Consider the following 13699-nt stretch of genomic DNA (forward strand, 5'->3'; position numbering starts at 1 on the left):
CCTTCACTCCCAGCGGATAGCACTCACTCCATCACGCCCACACACACCCACACACAAAGTCAATCACACACACAGTGATGCAGATGCTATGTCCCCCATGGCTTCACTGCTGAATGCACACCACCTGTTAGCCTCCTGTTGTGCCAATTCAGTCGCCATTTCCTTTCCGTTTTGGAGCGCTAGGTAGTGTGTGGGGGGGACACTCCAGATTGCCACTAGATATTTCACACACTGGGTAAAACCATGCTTAAACTTTCATTCTGTAGGCAATGTGCAGTACGTGCCGTTTGAGAATGCAGTGTGCAGGTTTGTACGCGGTTTCGAACACAGCAGGCGTCTTAGCCCGCGAACGTTAGCTTAGCCGCAGTAACTTAGTTGGCGTTACTTGTTTCACCATGCTAGGCTAACGTTACAATAAACACATACTGCCTCAGTAATAGTCACACTAATAGACAAACAAACAAACAGATAATCAGATTAGATTAGAATATAGTTGTAGCTCAGAAGCCCTATTAAAAAAGGGACTTATAAAACAGGCAATTGATATTAAATAAAAACCTTTAAAATACAATACAAACAGACATAAATATAAAGTACATACCTAACAAATTCTGTAAAAAACACAACCCAAGTATCACATGCTTATGCAACGGTTTCAAAGCTACGGGCAAATCATATCTCCTAAATCATTGTGTGGATCATCTCTGCAACCCATCACACTAATACACCAAACAGGGAATGACCTTCTAACTGAAGTACTGTTTGTACTTCAAATAACACAAGATAAGCTCATAAAACATATAATCTCCCATCCTTTCCTTGGTCATTCTTTCCGTTGGTACTTCAGCTGACATGAAAGCACAAAAATCCCCAAAGTTGAGATCAAGGTTTTGCACCCAAACAGCAAAACTCAAGGTCTTTTTCAGTTTCAGTTCACATGCAACTGAGCAAACTCAATCTGCTGATGTGGACACGCAAGTAAATGGACAGGAACTTGGTATTTCACCCAGATAGGTGTAATTTTGCAGGACGTATCTCTGTAACTGTCTCTTGAGTGCACGTTCACGATCATGTTTTGTACAAATAATGTAGTTTATTACTCATGTCATGCTCAGGGGCATAACTACAGACAGTGTAGGCACCTCCGTTGGATCCTTGTGTTATTAAAAAGGAACTCACGTTAGATTAAAGATGGTGCCCTGTGCTCTATCTGCCCTTGAAAAACCTTTTTAGGGAACAGTTTTGCTGGCAAGAACGCGCATCAGAATGTGTGAGGCAGGTTGCAGCGTCAACAGTTATTTACAAGCTCTGCTCTTCTTTACTGTCATACTCAGGGAGCCATCATTTATTTCTATCTACTGACATGATGCAAATGTATATCCAAAGTGTCATCACTCTTATCCTGAGCAATTGCAATAAAACAAAACCATGAAAAAAGATAATACGTAATAAAAAAATATATTTTTCAAGGGGCTTTTAATACTACTTCAATACTATGCTCACAATAACAACCGACAGGATAATCATATTTTTTAAAGACAGATTAAGGTGCATGTTCATTTTGTTTTTGTTTCCTAACAATAATTTCTACCTTTTTTTCGGCACCGTCTTGTTAAAATGAAATGAGTTACTGATGGAAAAGAAGAATGCACTAGAAAGAAAGCAGGGAATAAATCAAAGGATTCAGTTGTCTCGGGCCGTGGTGGAGAAGGAAGTTATTTATTCATTTTCATTTATTTATTTATTTGCATGTCAGCTACAACTGGAAACGGTAAAAGTGGATTCTTTTAACTGGATTCTTTTATTTAACACTGACATGGTTGCCAACATTTTACATATTCTGTGGTTCTCTTTTATCTGTATACCTGCCAAACATTGTTGACACCAATAAATCTAGTTCAGCAGCATCTCACTAAAAATCAATGAATCTTTTTCTGTCTGTCTGTGTGTGAATGTGAAAATGTCCTTTGCAAATCTTAAGAACCTTTCTCTATTGGCAGGTGTATTTTGGAGCAATTTGAAACAAACTTTACGTTTTCGGCCTGTAACTTTGAAACGTAAATCTCAGAAACGTGTTTCCTGGATTCTGCCGTTCCAGACGAATCTATCCGTAAAAGCCAAACCCATCTGTGTCTTGATAGTTTTTTTCTTCCAATTTGAACTAGCTCCAAAACTTTTATTTCCTGCTGCTCCTCCAACAATTCGTTATCAATCTTCACTAAATTTGGTACAGGACATCTACAGACTGAGCCAGCAAGAGTTACTTTTCGAATATTTGATGCTCGTGCAGTTTTGCGATAGCTGCCATGTGTTGAAATATTGTCTGAATGACCATAACAAATCTCGTGCCATATGGCCAATAAGTGGCACTATATCAGCATCATCTAACTATAAATGAAGGAATCCTTCAAATCACGAGAACCGTCCGTCAATTCTACTTCATATTTATGGGTGTATTCCCGGGGAACCAAAGACGTGCTATGTCAAAGCAGGTTTTGACAGGCAGAAATGTCACTATTAATAAACTCTGAATAGACAATTGAGCAGTACTTTGTAAAGCAGCGAGGGGATGGGGCTTCAGGGCTCTGGAGACTGAGTCCAGCATGTTGCAGCAGACCTTTACAGGTCACGGCTGGCTGACTGCAGTCACATTTGCTGCTGGAGGCTGGATATGCTAATGTTACAACCAAACTCTTCTTCACTTCCATGGAGTCAACAAGCAGTGATGCCTCTCTGTGACAACCATGCAAGCAGCACTTCCGCATGCAATCCGAGCAGATACTACACCAGTATTATACATTCTGGTGGTGGTGGTGGTATTTTTCTGTGTGGAAGGTCATTCTTTGTTCTTACCTTCAGGGTCATCTTGGCCAGTAGCTCCTGAAGGTCCATGATGCCTTGCACCAGGCTCAGGAAATCGCTGCAGGTCGGACAGGCTCAACAGGTTGAAAGGGAAAGCACCAAAACAGGGATGAAAAGGAGAGGAAGAGAAAGAGGGAAGCATTTAGATAGGAGATAAACAAGGCAAAAAAAAAAAGTATTTGCCTTAATATATGTACAGTATTTGGTCACAGCTCATGTCGGCCAGCAGCAAACAAAAGGGAACCCTCACCCATCTGTTTCACTCTTTGTCTTAGGCTTGTGCCTGGTGTTAGTATCAATAATAACGCGACAAGGTGTGATTACATGCCTTATTGATTAGTAACAGAGACAGCGGCACAGCGGTGGCCTTGTATCTTAATCTGTTTGACAGTAAACAGATGGAGAAAGGAGGCGAGGGGAGAGAGGAGGCTGCACTGAATCTGAATTACAGCAAAATAAAGAATTACTGGAATGGAGGGAGATGATAAAACGCAGGAAGGCTTTGTCAGTGATCAATGGGGAGAGGTCACCACCAGCTGACACGTAGCTCATTCGAGGTCCAATTTTATAACGGCGCAACACTCTCAGTGCGTGTTCAGAACACTATGTTCTACTGTGTCATTATGATACTCACTGCGGTTAAGGTTAGGACACTGCGTGATGTAGCCGTTGGGAGCGAAAATCAACTTCACATCCTGGATGACGCCCTGGGGACACAGAGGGAGGGGTGCAGGGAAAAGACAGGAAGGGTTACATTACATTACATTACAGTCATTTAGCAGACGCTTTTATCCAAAGCGACTTACAATCAGTAGTATATTACATATCATTCACCCATTCACACACTGATGACAGGCTACCATGCAAGGTGCCACCATCAGACTCTAACTAACATTCATGCAACATCCAGTCCACACCGATGGCAAGCCTTCGGGAGCAACTTGGGGTTAAGTGTCTTGCCCAAGGACACATCGACTGCCGAAGCCGGGTATCGAACCACCGACCCTCTGATTGGAGAACTACCTTGCTCTCCACTACGCCACAGCCTGCCCCTCCCCTGCTAGCAGCCCTGTAATGCTAACATACTATTCTTTAAAGCTGCAGTTGGTAGCTTTTATGAAAATGTTTTTTTATCATATTTTCTCAAACTGTCACTATGTACTGACGGTAGTGATTGAGACAGATACTCTGTTGTAACAGCAGGTTCCTCTGCTTCCTTAATGTGCTTCTAATGGCATTTGCAAGATTATCGAGCACCTAAAGGGGAAACAACCAATCAGTGTGGAGCTGACAATCACTGCTGGTGAATTCCGATTAAACTGTCAAACTAGGAGCTGACAATCACTGCTGGTGAATTCCGATTAAACTGTCAAACTAGGCAGTGCTGATCAAAAATGAGTCTTTGGCTCTGATTGGTTGCACTCATGTAGTACTGTAAGGATCGACAGTCTGAGCAAACATGGAACAAAGTTATTTCTTCATAAAGTTACCTTCTCAAGCTTTGCTAGGTATAATGTTTACCATGTTCACCATCATAGGATAGCATGTTAGCATTCTGAAATGAACTATTATCAATACACAGTAAAATGTCACTAAAAAATACATCCTTTTAAAACTACTTGAATCAGCAGCTAAGCTGCAAAAGTTGACTAACAGCATATGATCATGAAACAGCCCTGAGGGCTTCTTTCTTGGCCAGAACAGCAATTAATTTTACGATAGGTTTGAAAGTGCTTACATATTAGAAATGGTGAAAAACCACTGCAGCAAATGTTTAAAAAAAAGAAACCTAATGCAGTACTATATATACAGCATTCATTCCTAACTGAACTGAAGCAAATATACTTCACATATAGACTGAAGTGAATGGCTTTTAAAAGATAGAGTTCTCTTCTTTGTCTGTCAATCACTCTGAGTGACAGGCTCCATATGTGCAGGGCTGCTAAACAGAAGGCTTCTCGATGACCACAGAGAACAATCTCGGGGGAAAAAAGGCCACCCTCTCTAATGGAAAAGCAAACTTGTCAAACACCGGGGTGCCCACACACAGGGGTAATATAATTTCATCATTCCTTGGAAGTGGCTACTGAGAACATGCTGGAAGGACATTAGAATTCACCACCCTGGGATCAGCTCGTCTATCTCTATGCGTACGCAAAATCCATTTACAGTGCATTTGGCCAGCCTGGATGCAAGCAACACCTGCCTCCATTTCAAACAGAAGCACAGGGAGAGAGGGAGCCTTGAGGCGGACAGGCTTGGAGCACAGATTGAGAACAAACACACACACAGAGACGCAGAGAGAGAGAGAGAGAGAGAGAGAGAGAGAGAGAGGCTGCATAGTGAAGAAGAGATTGTCAGTGTCACTCAGAATGAAAATGAGGGTGTAGATCACAGATGTCCGTCCCTGTGCTCCACCCACACATCGCCCTGCACATCACTGTCAGTAATCAGGAGGTAATTTCCAACTGAAGACATACAATCTCATCACACACAGATACACACACACGCATGCACGCAGGCGGAAATGTGCACACAACTGTTTACATGCCTCTACCCAAGCCTATGGCAGATATTCTTGAATAGCATTATTCAGGAATAACAGCTATATTCCCATGGTGAGTCCAGTCCAATTGCACAGCTGCATTTCAAGTCATGTACAGCTCAGTTAGAACAGTGACAGCTTTTTTATTGTTTTGTCTCTGTACAACAGAACATTGGATTTGAAATGTTTGAGGCAAAAGTGCTGACTTTCCGTTTTAAAGCTGCAATAATCAATATTTTGAACAATGAAATGAGGGACGACATTTAATATGAAGGAGGTCTCTAAAAGTGATGACCCCACAGGGACCAACTCTGCAGCTACACAGAGATTATTAAAGCCTATTTGAATTCTTAGTTGTTGTTTTTTTGCTGTATTGTTCAGCTTCACTGTGTTCAGTGGAAAGCATAACTGTAAATCCAGTGTATCCTAACTGCCTGCACCAAATGACAGAGACAACCAGTGACTAGCTAGCGACTAAAAAAAACCCTTTTCCCCCCACTAAGGAGTTGGTAGAGACCAAACCAGAGCTCAAAAGGCTGAATATAATGTCCTTACTTTTTATCAGGAGGACTTCAAAAGAAGGCTAATGTTCATTGTCTCCTCGATGTATTGTTTCAAGTTACTGTGAGGAACTTTTAAATGGTTATGAGAATGTCTTGATTTATTAATGATGCCTCTCTATGAAGTACATAAGTAAACAAGACAATCAGCAAGATGATTAGATTTCTGTGTAGTAAATTGTAATGCTTGTCATCGGTGCCACTGAGTCGGATTCTGCGAGAGATCAAACGAGTTCATGCAGGTTCACTTGAAGCTCCAGCTCAGGCTTCCGGGACCAGCCTACTGCAGACGAAACCAGATCCGCCTTCTACCTGCAGTCGGAGCTCCGGCGGGAGGAAGGAGAGCAGCTTTACAAGGCGATAAATTGAGTGGGATGTGTGTCAACTTCTGCCTTAGTTAATTAATGCAGCCTTGAGGGGGTTTGAGGGGGTTTCACATCCACATAGTGTGTGACTAGTTTCTTTTTTTATACATTTCCCCCCACACCGTCTAATTATAGATTGATCTAGAGATGAGCGGGTGACAAGGGTTTCTTTTATGGCCAAACTGTTTATTGTGTGTCCAAGTGAATGTGAGTTTCCTCTAAACAGATACACAGCATCCCATTGAGGGACTATGAATAAAGAAAGGTTACACATCCTACACTGTTTAGAGTATGTGTGTCTGAAGTTAATCAAATTAAAGCTGGAAGTGAGCACTATAAAGAGAAAGCGATTGAAAATGTGTCACTATCCAAATACTTACAGATGGCGTTCCAATCCTGACTTAATGCAAAACAAATGTGTGTGAGTGTGTGTTTGTATGTTTTAATTAGAAACAGATGTCTTTTATCTAAATAAAATAAGCTTAAAATTAGCATTGGTTAAAGGTTTGGTTATGATTAAGGCTGGGATAAGAGAATGAATACATCCAACGAGGATCCTCACATGAAGTGCAAATGCGTGCGTGTGTGTGTGTGTGTGTGTGTGCTTATGTAAGGTTTATGCATCATTTGTTTCTTTGTGTCCCCAAACGTTCACAAGTTCACTCACCGTTATTGCTGATAAAATTACCTTCACTTTGCTTGTCTGCTCGCTTGTACGGTCATAATTCCCAGTTAGCTTGTTTAGTACAGCAATAATGGGCCCGGCATATTTGGCCGGCACTTTGCCTTCAGGCAACATTGACAGAAGTTTATTATCCTGGGTAAAGCTTTATCCGGCGATTCTTTTTTCTCGATTTGATCATGCACAACATGACCTTTCCTTGGTCTAGTCGGATCTGAAGACTTAACCTCCACCTGCGGTTCATCTCCCAGGACTGAATCAGCGTCAACAACACTCATTAACAAGCATGAGAGGAGACAAATAATGTAGATGAACAGAGAGAGAAAAAGAGAGATGGTAATTATGACTATGATCTCCACAAAGAATTTACTTTTTCCAGATCTTTGTGCTAGATTTGACAGAGACTAACTATTTAAATGCAAAACACAATGTCTCGATGGACAATAATGATTTAGCTCAGCCTGTGTCCAACATACTTTAAACTCTGTGTTGTTGAGGGATTGTCACAATAAAGTGACAAAAAAACCTCAACATGCAGACATTAGGGGCTTAAACGCACCACAGACAACAAATTACAAAAACACACCATTTTGTTTTGAGGAAGGCTGGTTAGTCGCACTGTTACGATAAAAAGTACAAATCAGAAATGCATATTAAGGCAGCCGAGCTTAGGGCGCTTTCCCGAGCCAAAGTCTGTTTTGCTAGTCTGAATCAGAGTGAAGTTGATACTTTTGGTTTATTCTCTATTAATCGGGTTTAGTTTGACAGAGTGCAAATAAAGCAGACGAAATAAAAAATGTAAATTGCCAAAGGGCGAGTAAAAAGGAGCAAATGTATCTTTTTTTGTCTCGAAGGCCAATGTTATGCAGGGAATGAAGAATTTAAAATGATGTTTAACTTTGTGTGCGTAATAATCACTTCTACTCCAGTTCATCTTGAATAACTTCATAGACGTCAATATTTTTGAGGACTTTATTTAGCATATTCTGTATGTTCTCTTTGGCCCTGATTTAAAGCGAACACTGGACTCCAAGTCGGTTCTCACCCACTCATATTAACGTAATTTTCCTGTCTCCAAATCAACAAATGCCCGAGCAAGCAGCCTGCGGTTTGGTTTATATCCTGCAATAGGGTTGGGATCATGTTCTCACTGTAATCTAACACTTTGGGAAAACGCTCCGAGACCAACTTTCGCAAGCGGTCTCAGTTGAGTTTGATTAAAACAGCTACACACTTTTATTCAAGTTTACATATTGCTGTGTATTTTAGCAGCAATTGTTTAAAGTATTGGGTATCAAACTGTTTTAGGGTACATGACATTAACCGTGTAGCTTACACAATCAGCCACAGGGAGGCTTGCACTACTGCACAAAACTTCCTAACATAACAAGGACAGAAATTTGAAACAGGAGCACTTGAGAATAACTTCTCAACAGTTCAGACTTTGATCCACGAGATAATGACGGGGCGACAATGTGATTCTTCAGAAAAAAAAAAAAAAAAAAAAAGAATTGAGTCTCATTCTTGGAAGAACCAAGAAATATAAATATAAAACAAAAAATATACATTCAATGAAAAGATGAATGATTAAGACAATTATACAAAACTCCCAATCCTCCACCTCCAGTACATTCAATGGTTATTGCACAGCCATCTTTGAGTACCACTATAAAAAATCTCATATCATCAAAGGGAAAACAAACAGCATTTTTAAAGTTTAGCTCTTTGTAAATAATTTAAAAACCATCCTTTAATATGCTGATTGTTCTCCAGTTCATCCTAATGTTTCCTTTTGCTACTTTTACTTTTTTTTTTAAATGAGGGTTATTAATCTCGGACTGCAGTGTATTGCTACTGATGGAGGTTTGAACACAAGATATGGAGGAGATTATGCTGTGGATGGTACAACTCGGGGGGGAAAAAAAGAACAAAGACGTGAACAAAAGCAAATACAAACTCATTTAAACAACCAGCAAACAGAGGAGACATAATTCAGACACAGGATGAGTAGGAGACAGACTGAGTGAGGGATCTAAGCTCTGAATCCCTCATGTCCAGGTTTGACTTTTTCCTTCATCAGGCTGCCTTATGTAACGCGTCAAAGCTTTCCATCATTGTCCGTAGTAGATTCATTACCATCCGATGGTGCATGAAACACAGAGCCTTTATACAAAAGCACCGGTTCCAAACGAGCCGGCGGTGTCCCTGAGGAGTCAGCATCCTCGGCACAATGGATTCTAGATAAAGATAATTTATTACAGTTCCTCCTTCAGATGGAGAGGCTCCCGGGAGGAGGAGGCGGCGGCGGCGGCGTGAGGACGAGGGGCGTCTCAAGCCACTGCGATGGCTCAATATGTTTTATTCAAAGGCCTAGTTAGCTCATTGTGCCATTATCCCCGCTCCCGAGTCCTGAATGGGATAGATTACAGCTGCTGCTTTATTTCACCTCCTATCTCCATCTGCAGTGTTACTTCTTTCGCCTCTTGTGTCTTTATTCTTCTCGTTACCCAATGCCCTCCACTCGTCTTGGCTTTTGGCACGACAAGACGTAAGTAACTTATTTTTATCCCCTCATCTTCAGCAGGTTACAGACGGGAGCAATGCCGAATCATGTCGGATTAATAACTCCTCCCCTAATGTGAGTTCACCTCTCCTTGAGTAGACACCACATCAATTCTCTGTGCAGTGAATTTTCCAGCTGTGTAATATTGGTAGGTTGGATGTTTTGTAAAAAGCTTTTAATCTTTTTTAAAGCTTTTTATGTGTGACGGGAATAGCAAAGAAGTAGCAATGTAAAGTTGGACGATATGTTTTGGTCCTGTCCATATCTGTTTCCGTGTGTGTGTGTGTGTGTGTGTGTGTGTGTGTGTGTGTGTGTGTGTGTGTGTGTGTGTGTGTGTGTGTGTGTGTTCTTAATGCCCCTGCAAAATATGCCTGGCCACTCTTTGCCAAGTAATAGTTACAACACATAATTCCCTCTTAAGCCACAATTTGTTGTTTTTAAATTTCTGTTTGTGTGCAGATTTAACGAGATAAAAGGTGTTAAATCCTTTTCAAGGTGGTTGTCGGCATATTGAACTTTGGAGATCCGAGCTAATTGTGTCCCCCTGCTTATAGTCTGTATGCTAAGCTAGGCTAATTAAAGACTGGATAATAAAAGAGTGTGCATATTGCAGTACCTGGCTACCTGCTCCAAAGAAATGGGTGGCAGCATCTCACCTCTACTACTGGAATCATACAATGTAAATTGAGTCATCAGTTAAAACAATAAATAATAAATAATAAATAAAAGCCAACCGCTTATTAACACACAAGACTCGTCCTCTAAAAGTCGGTCAAAATAACACCCTTATTTTAAAATATTCTGCCTATAGTTTACAATAGCCATCTGTGTGTTTGAGTTACTGTGTATGATTTGACAGTTTGCTTATTGGATTATTGTCAGAAACGAGAAACGATACACAGGCGTATGAGGCTTCATGTCAAAACTGTTACTTCTTCACACTCTGTTGATGTTTGTTATTTGTTGAAAAGAAGACATGTCATTTTCACAGCAGCCTCAAGCTGAGATTTAGCTTTGTTGCTAGCTAGTAGGCTAATTTACCAATGCCTGATTGGAACCAAAACGATTAACTAGCACTGATAGATTATTTTGAGATCCGGGCGGACGAGTACACATGGAATTATACTTATAAAGTTTCTATATCTGGAAGCTTCTTGCGGTTATGAGATATCTTTGCCTCATGAATATGCATGAATAGCAGCAGGTGGTAATTAGGTTACTTTTAATAAAAAGGGTGTAGCTCTAAATGGCCCTTCTGATCGGTGTGCAACAGGTCCTTGATTCGATGTTTTACAACTGCACCTGTCAGCAGACATTCCAACTCATCCTGCAGAAAACCTGAAGGGACTCCGTCACTTCACACGAGCCCACGCTCTTCCACACCATCTGTCTCCGCTGCTGACAAATACTTTTGAGCGCTCCGTGCATATGGAGGGTAGACAGACTCCGAGCCCTAAGCCAACTGCGGGTAGGGGAGCGGGCTGATGGAGGAAAGCTCTTTCAAAGAAAAGAGCTTTCCTCCAGAAGAAGGAGCTCCTTGAAGCTTCGATGCAAGAGGGGATGAGGGAGGAGGAGGAGGAGGTGGAGGGTGGAGGGAGGAGGAGGAGGAGGGACAGTGGGCTGATGTGCAGCAGCGATACCGTCAAGCATGCAGAGGAGGAATGATTTACACCACAGTAGGATCTGGTGGTTAATCAATATTACATAGATGTTAGATAGAGAAAAATGAAAAAAGCAACATTGATTGCCTGGTGGGTGGGCGGGTGAGGTGGGAATATCAAGAGTATGTACATGTCTTGGTGACACTCAGCCACATCCCCTCACCGCTGCGAACGCATGCAGGAGCCTGAGAAAATGAGCGGTGATTAAAAATCGACAACTTTGTAACGGGCTCCGGAGAATAAGCGTTTCAAAGCGTACGGTGGGCTTTTTGTGGTTCCTCTGAGGGCCCTCAGTACTTCTTCCTTTTAGATTCCACTTGGCTGTCTCCCTCCCACACACACACACACACACACACAGGGCCCATGGCCAATTACACCAGGCGATCTGGAATGCAAAGCACGTTTCGGGTGCGTGAGGGAAGTGCATGTGTGCATCAGTCTTACCTTGAACAGGCCGTGTTTGTGGCTGTGCTGGCCCAGCCACACTCCGCTGCCCGGGGTGAGCTCCATCTGAGGGGGGTCTATAACCCGCTCATAAATCCTGCCAACGACAAATCAGAAGGGAATGCTTGGTTATGATAACGACACAGGCATGAACAGGTTTTCTCTTTTTGTCCTGGTCCGGCGGCAGCACTGATCCAATACGAGCTGAATAGTAAATCCGACAGCCTGTGTGCATGTCCGCTCCCTCACGCCCTCCTCTCTGCCTTCACGGGAAGCAGTTGAGTGTAGAGCAGAGGCTGCTCTCCTCGAGCATGACAGCCAGTCTCGCCCCGTGGCCCCTCTAACACAGTATTGATATCTGGACCTGGGATGTAAGCTGGATTAACAGCCCCGACTCCAGACGGACACAAACAGGCATTGGCATTAGCGAGGCCAAAACATCCTCAGCATCATTCAGCACCATTTATTTATTTATATCCCAATGAGGTGGGCTTAACGATGCTGGGCGAGCTCCGATGGGCCTCAGTGAGGATTTCAAAGAACGATTTGTCAGGTTTTCCCCTCCCTCTACTCACACTAGTAGTAGAAGGCGGAGAAAAACCTCCTGCGTCTCTCTCTGCTTGAGAGCTGCAAGAGTAGCAAGCTGATTTCCTTTGTGGCTTAAAATATAACCATCTGCTTTTTAGTGGTGTGGGTTGTTTCTAAAACAGAGAAGACAGAAAGGTCAAGCAGCTGGGCAGGTGATTGGTTTTGATGTATGACTGTACCAATCCAATTCACATACTGGTAAAACTCATGCTTATACTTACAGCTCCATTAAGCAGCATTTTTTGGTTATTAACACCCAGTGAAAACGACTCCCCGTGATGTGAAAGGATAGCTCGGGCTGCTAATCCGTGCAGCTCTGCAGCTTTCAAAGGTTTTGTCAACTTTTCGGTTATGATTAGCCTGCACATATGGTTGACTACTAATTGCTCTAACCAACCAACCCCCCCCACACCTTATAAATCCATGGGCAGCTCACACAAACTACCTGCCCAGCACAAAGTGGAGGAGAGACAGTTCTCTCTAGAGATAAATGGCTTCAATCATGACTACAATGCCTACATTACATGTGACAGGTGGCAAGAAAATGGGCTCCATCGGGAGGCCTTAATGGCCATACGTCTACGTTTCTGCTGCATGTGTACTTTAAGTTACATTAAAGCTACTATGAAGAGCTCTCCTACTCCCGCCAAAGCTTCCGACTGCAGGTCGTAGCGAAGCCGTCGTAGCGAAGCCGGATCTGGGTCTGACTGCAGTGGGCTGTTCGCTGCTGGAGACCCGGCTGGAGTCCGAGATGAAAGAATTCCTGGTGAACCTGCATGGTTTAGCCATAGTCCGACACACTGGCACTGTTAATATATATGTTAAGAATAAATAGAGGGCAATAGCCAATATTTTTATTTACTTAATTTGTAGGTCATATAGAGGCATCAGTATTACAATGAGACCGTTTCATTTCCAGTTCAAAGTTCTTCACAGTAACTTTAAATGTGTGCTAACAGGTTAGCTATAAGAGCCTAAAAAGCTAATGACATACATCAGGGCTCCTGAGATCGTTCTCTGGTTTCAACGTTGTATCTAATACAGCTTTAATTCACATTTAAATGTATGTAATTTTAACATTTCTACTCTCATTTCAACTGTCACAAATCAAATTCCGAGACATGAGTATACAATCCTGATCAATTGAGACAGCCTCTAACTGCACCTAAGTTTTCACAGTCAAACCAAGAGAGATATCATTTTTAAATAGCGTGCAATTTGCAAAACTATCAAAATATCTAACTAAAACGACAAGGTAGTTTCCTTTAATACTATAAAAAAAGCAATTTTCCTCCAGTGGCAGATGAATCAAGAACAAAACAGCAGCCGTATTAGTCATCTGAGTCACAGTAAGTCTCTTTTATGCTTATCAGAGAAAAAAATTACACTAATTATAGGTATTTCATTTATATGCACGCGTTTTCAAAAT

The 13699-nt window shown here is 42.0% G+C and overlaps 1 protein-coding gene across 1 annotated transcript in view; it reads right to left on the reverse strand.

The window, feature by feature from the left end:
• Positions 1-13699, reverse strand: part of LOC129105586 (protein kinase C-binding protein NELL1-like) — a 261850-nt gene that overhangs the window by 176874 nt on the left and 71277 nt on the right. The window contains exons 6-8 of the mRNA XM_054616705.1: positions 11683-11779; positions 3497-3569; positions 2854-2936 (exon numbers count right to left, since the gene is read on the reverse strand). Of these exons, the coding sequence (XP_054472680.1) occupies positions 2854-2936; positions 3497-3569; positions 11683-11779 (253 nt within the window). The remainder of the gene's footprint in view (positions 1-2853; positions 2937-3496; positions 3570-11682; positions 11780-13699) is intronic.

The sequence above is a fragment of the Anoplopoma fimbria genome, chromosome 2 (assembly GCF_027596085.1).
Source record: "Anoplopoma fimbria isolate UVic2021 breed Golden Eagle Sablefish chromosome 2, Afim_UVic_2022, whole genome shotgun sequence".
Classification (NCBI taxonomy): domain Eukaryota; kingdom Metazoa; phylum Chordata; class Actinopteri; order Perciformes; family Anoplopomatidae; genus Anoplopoma; species Anoplopoma fimbria.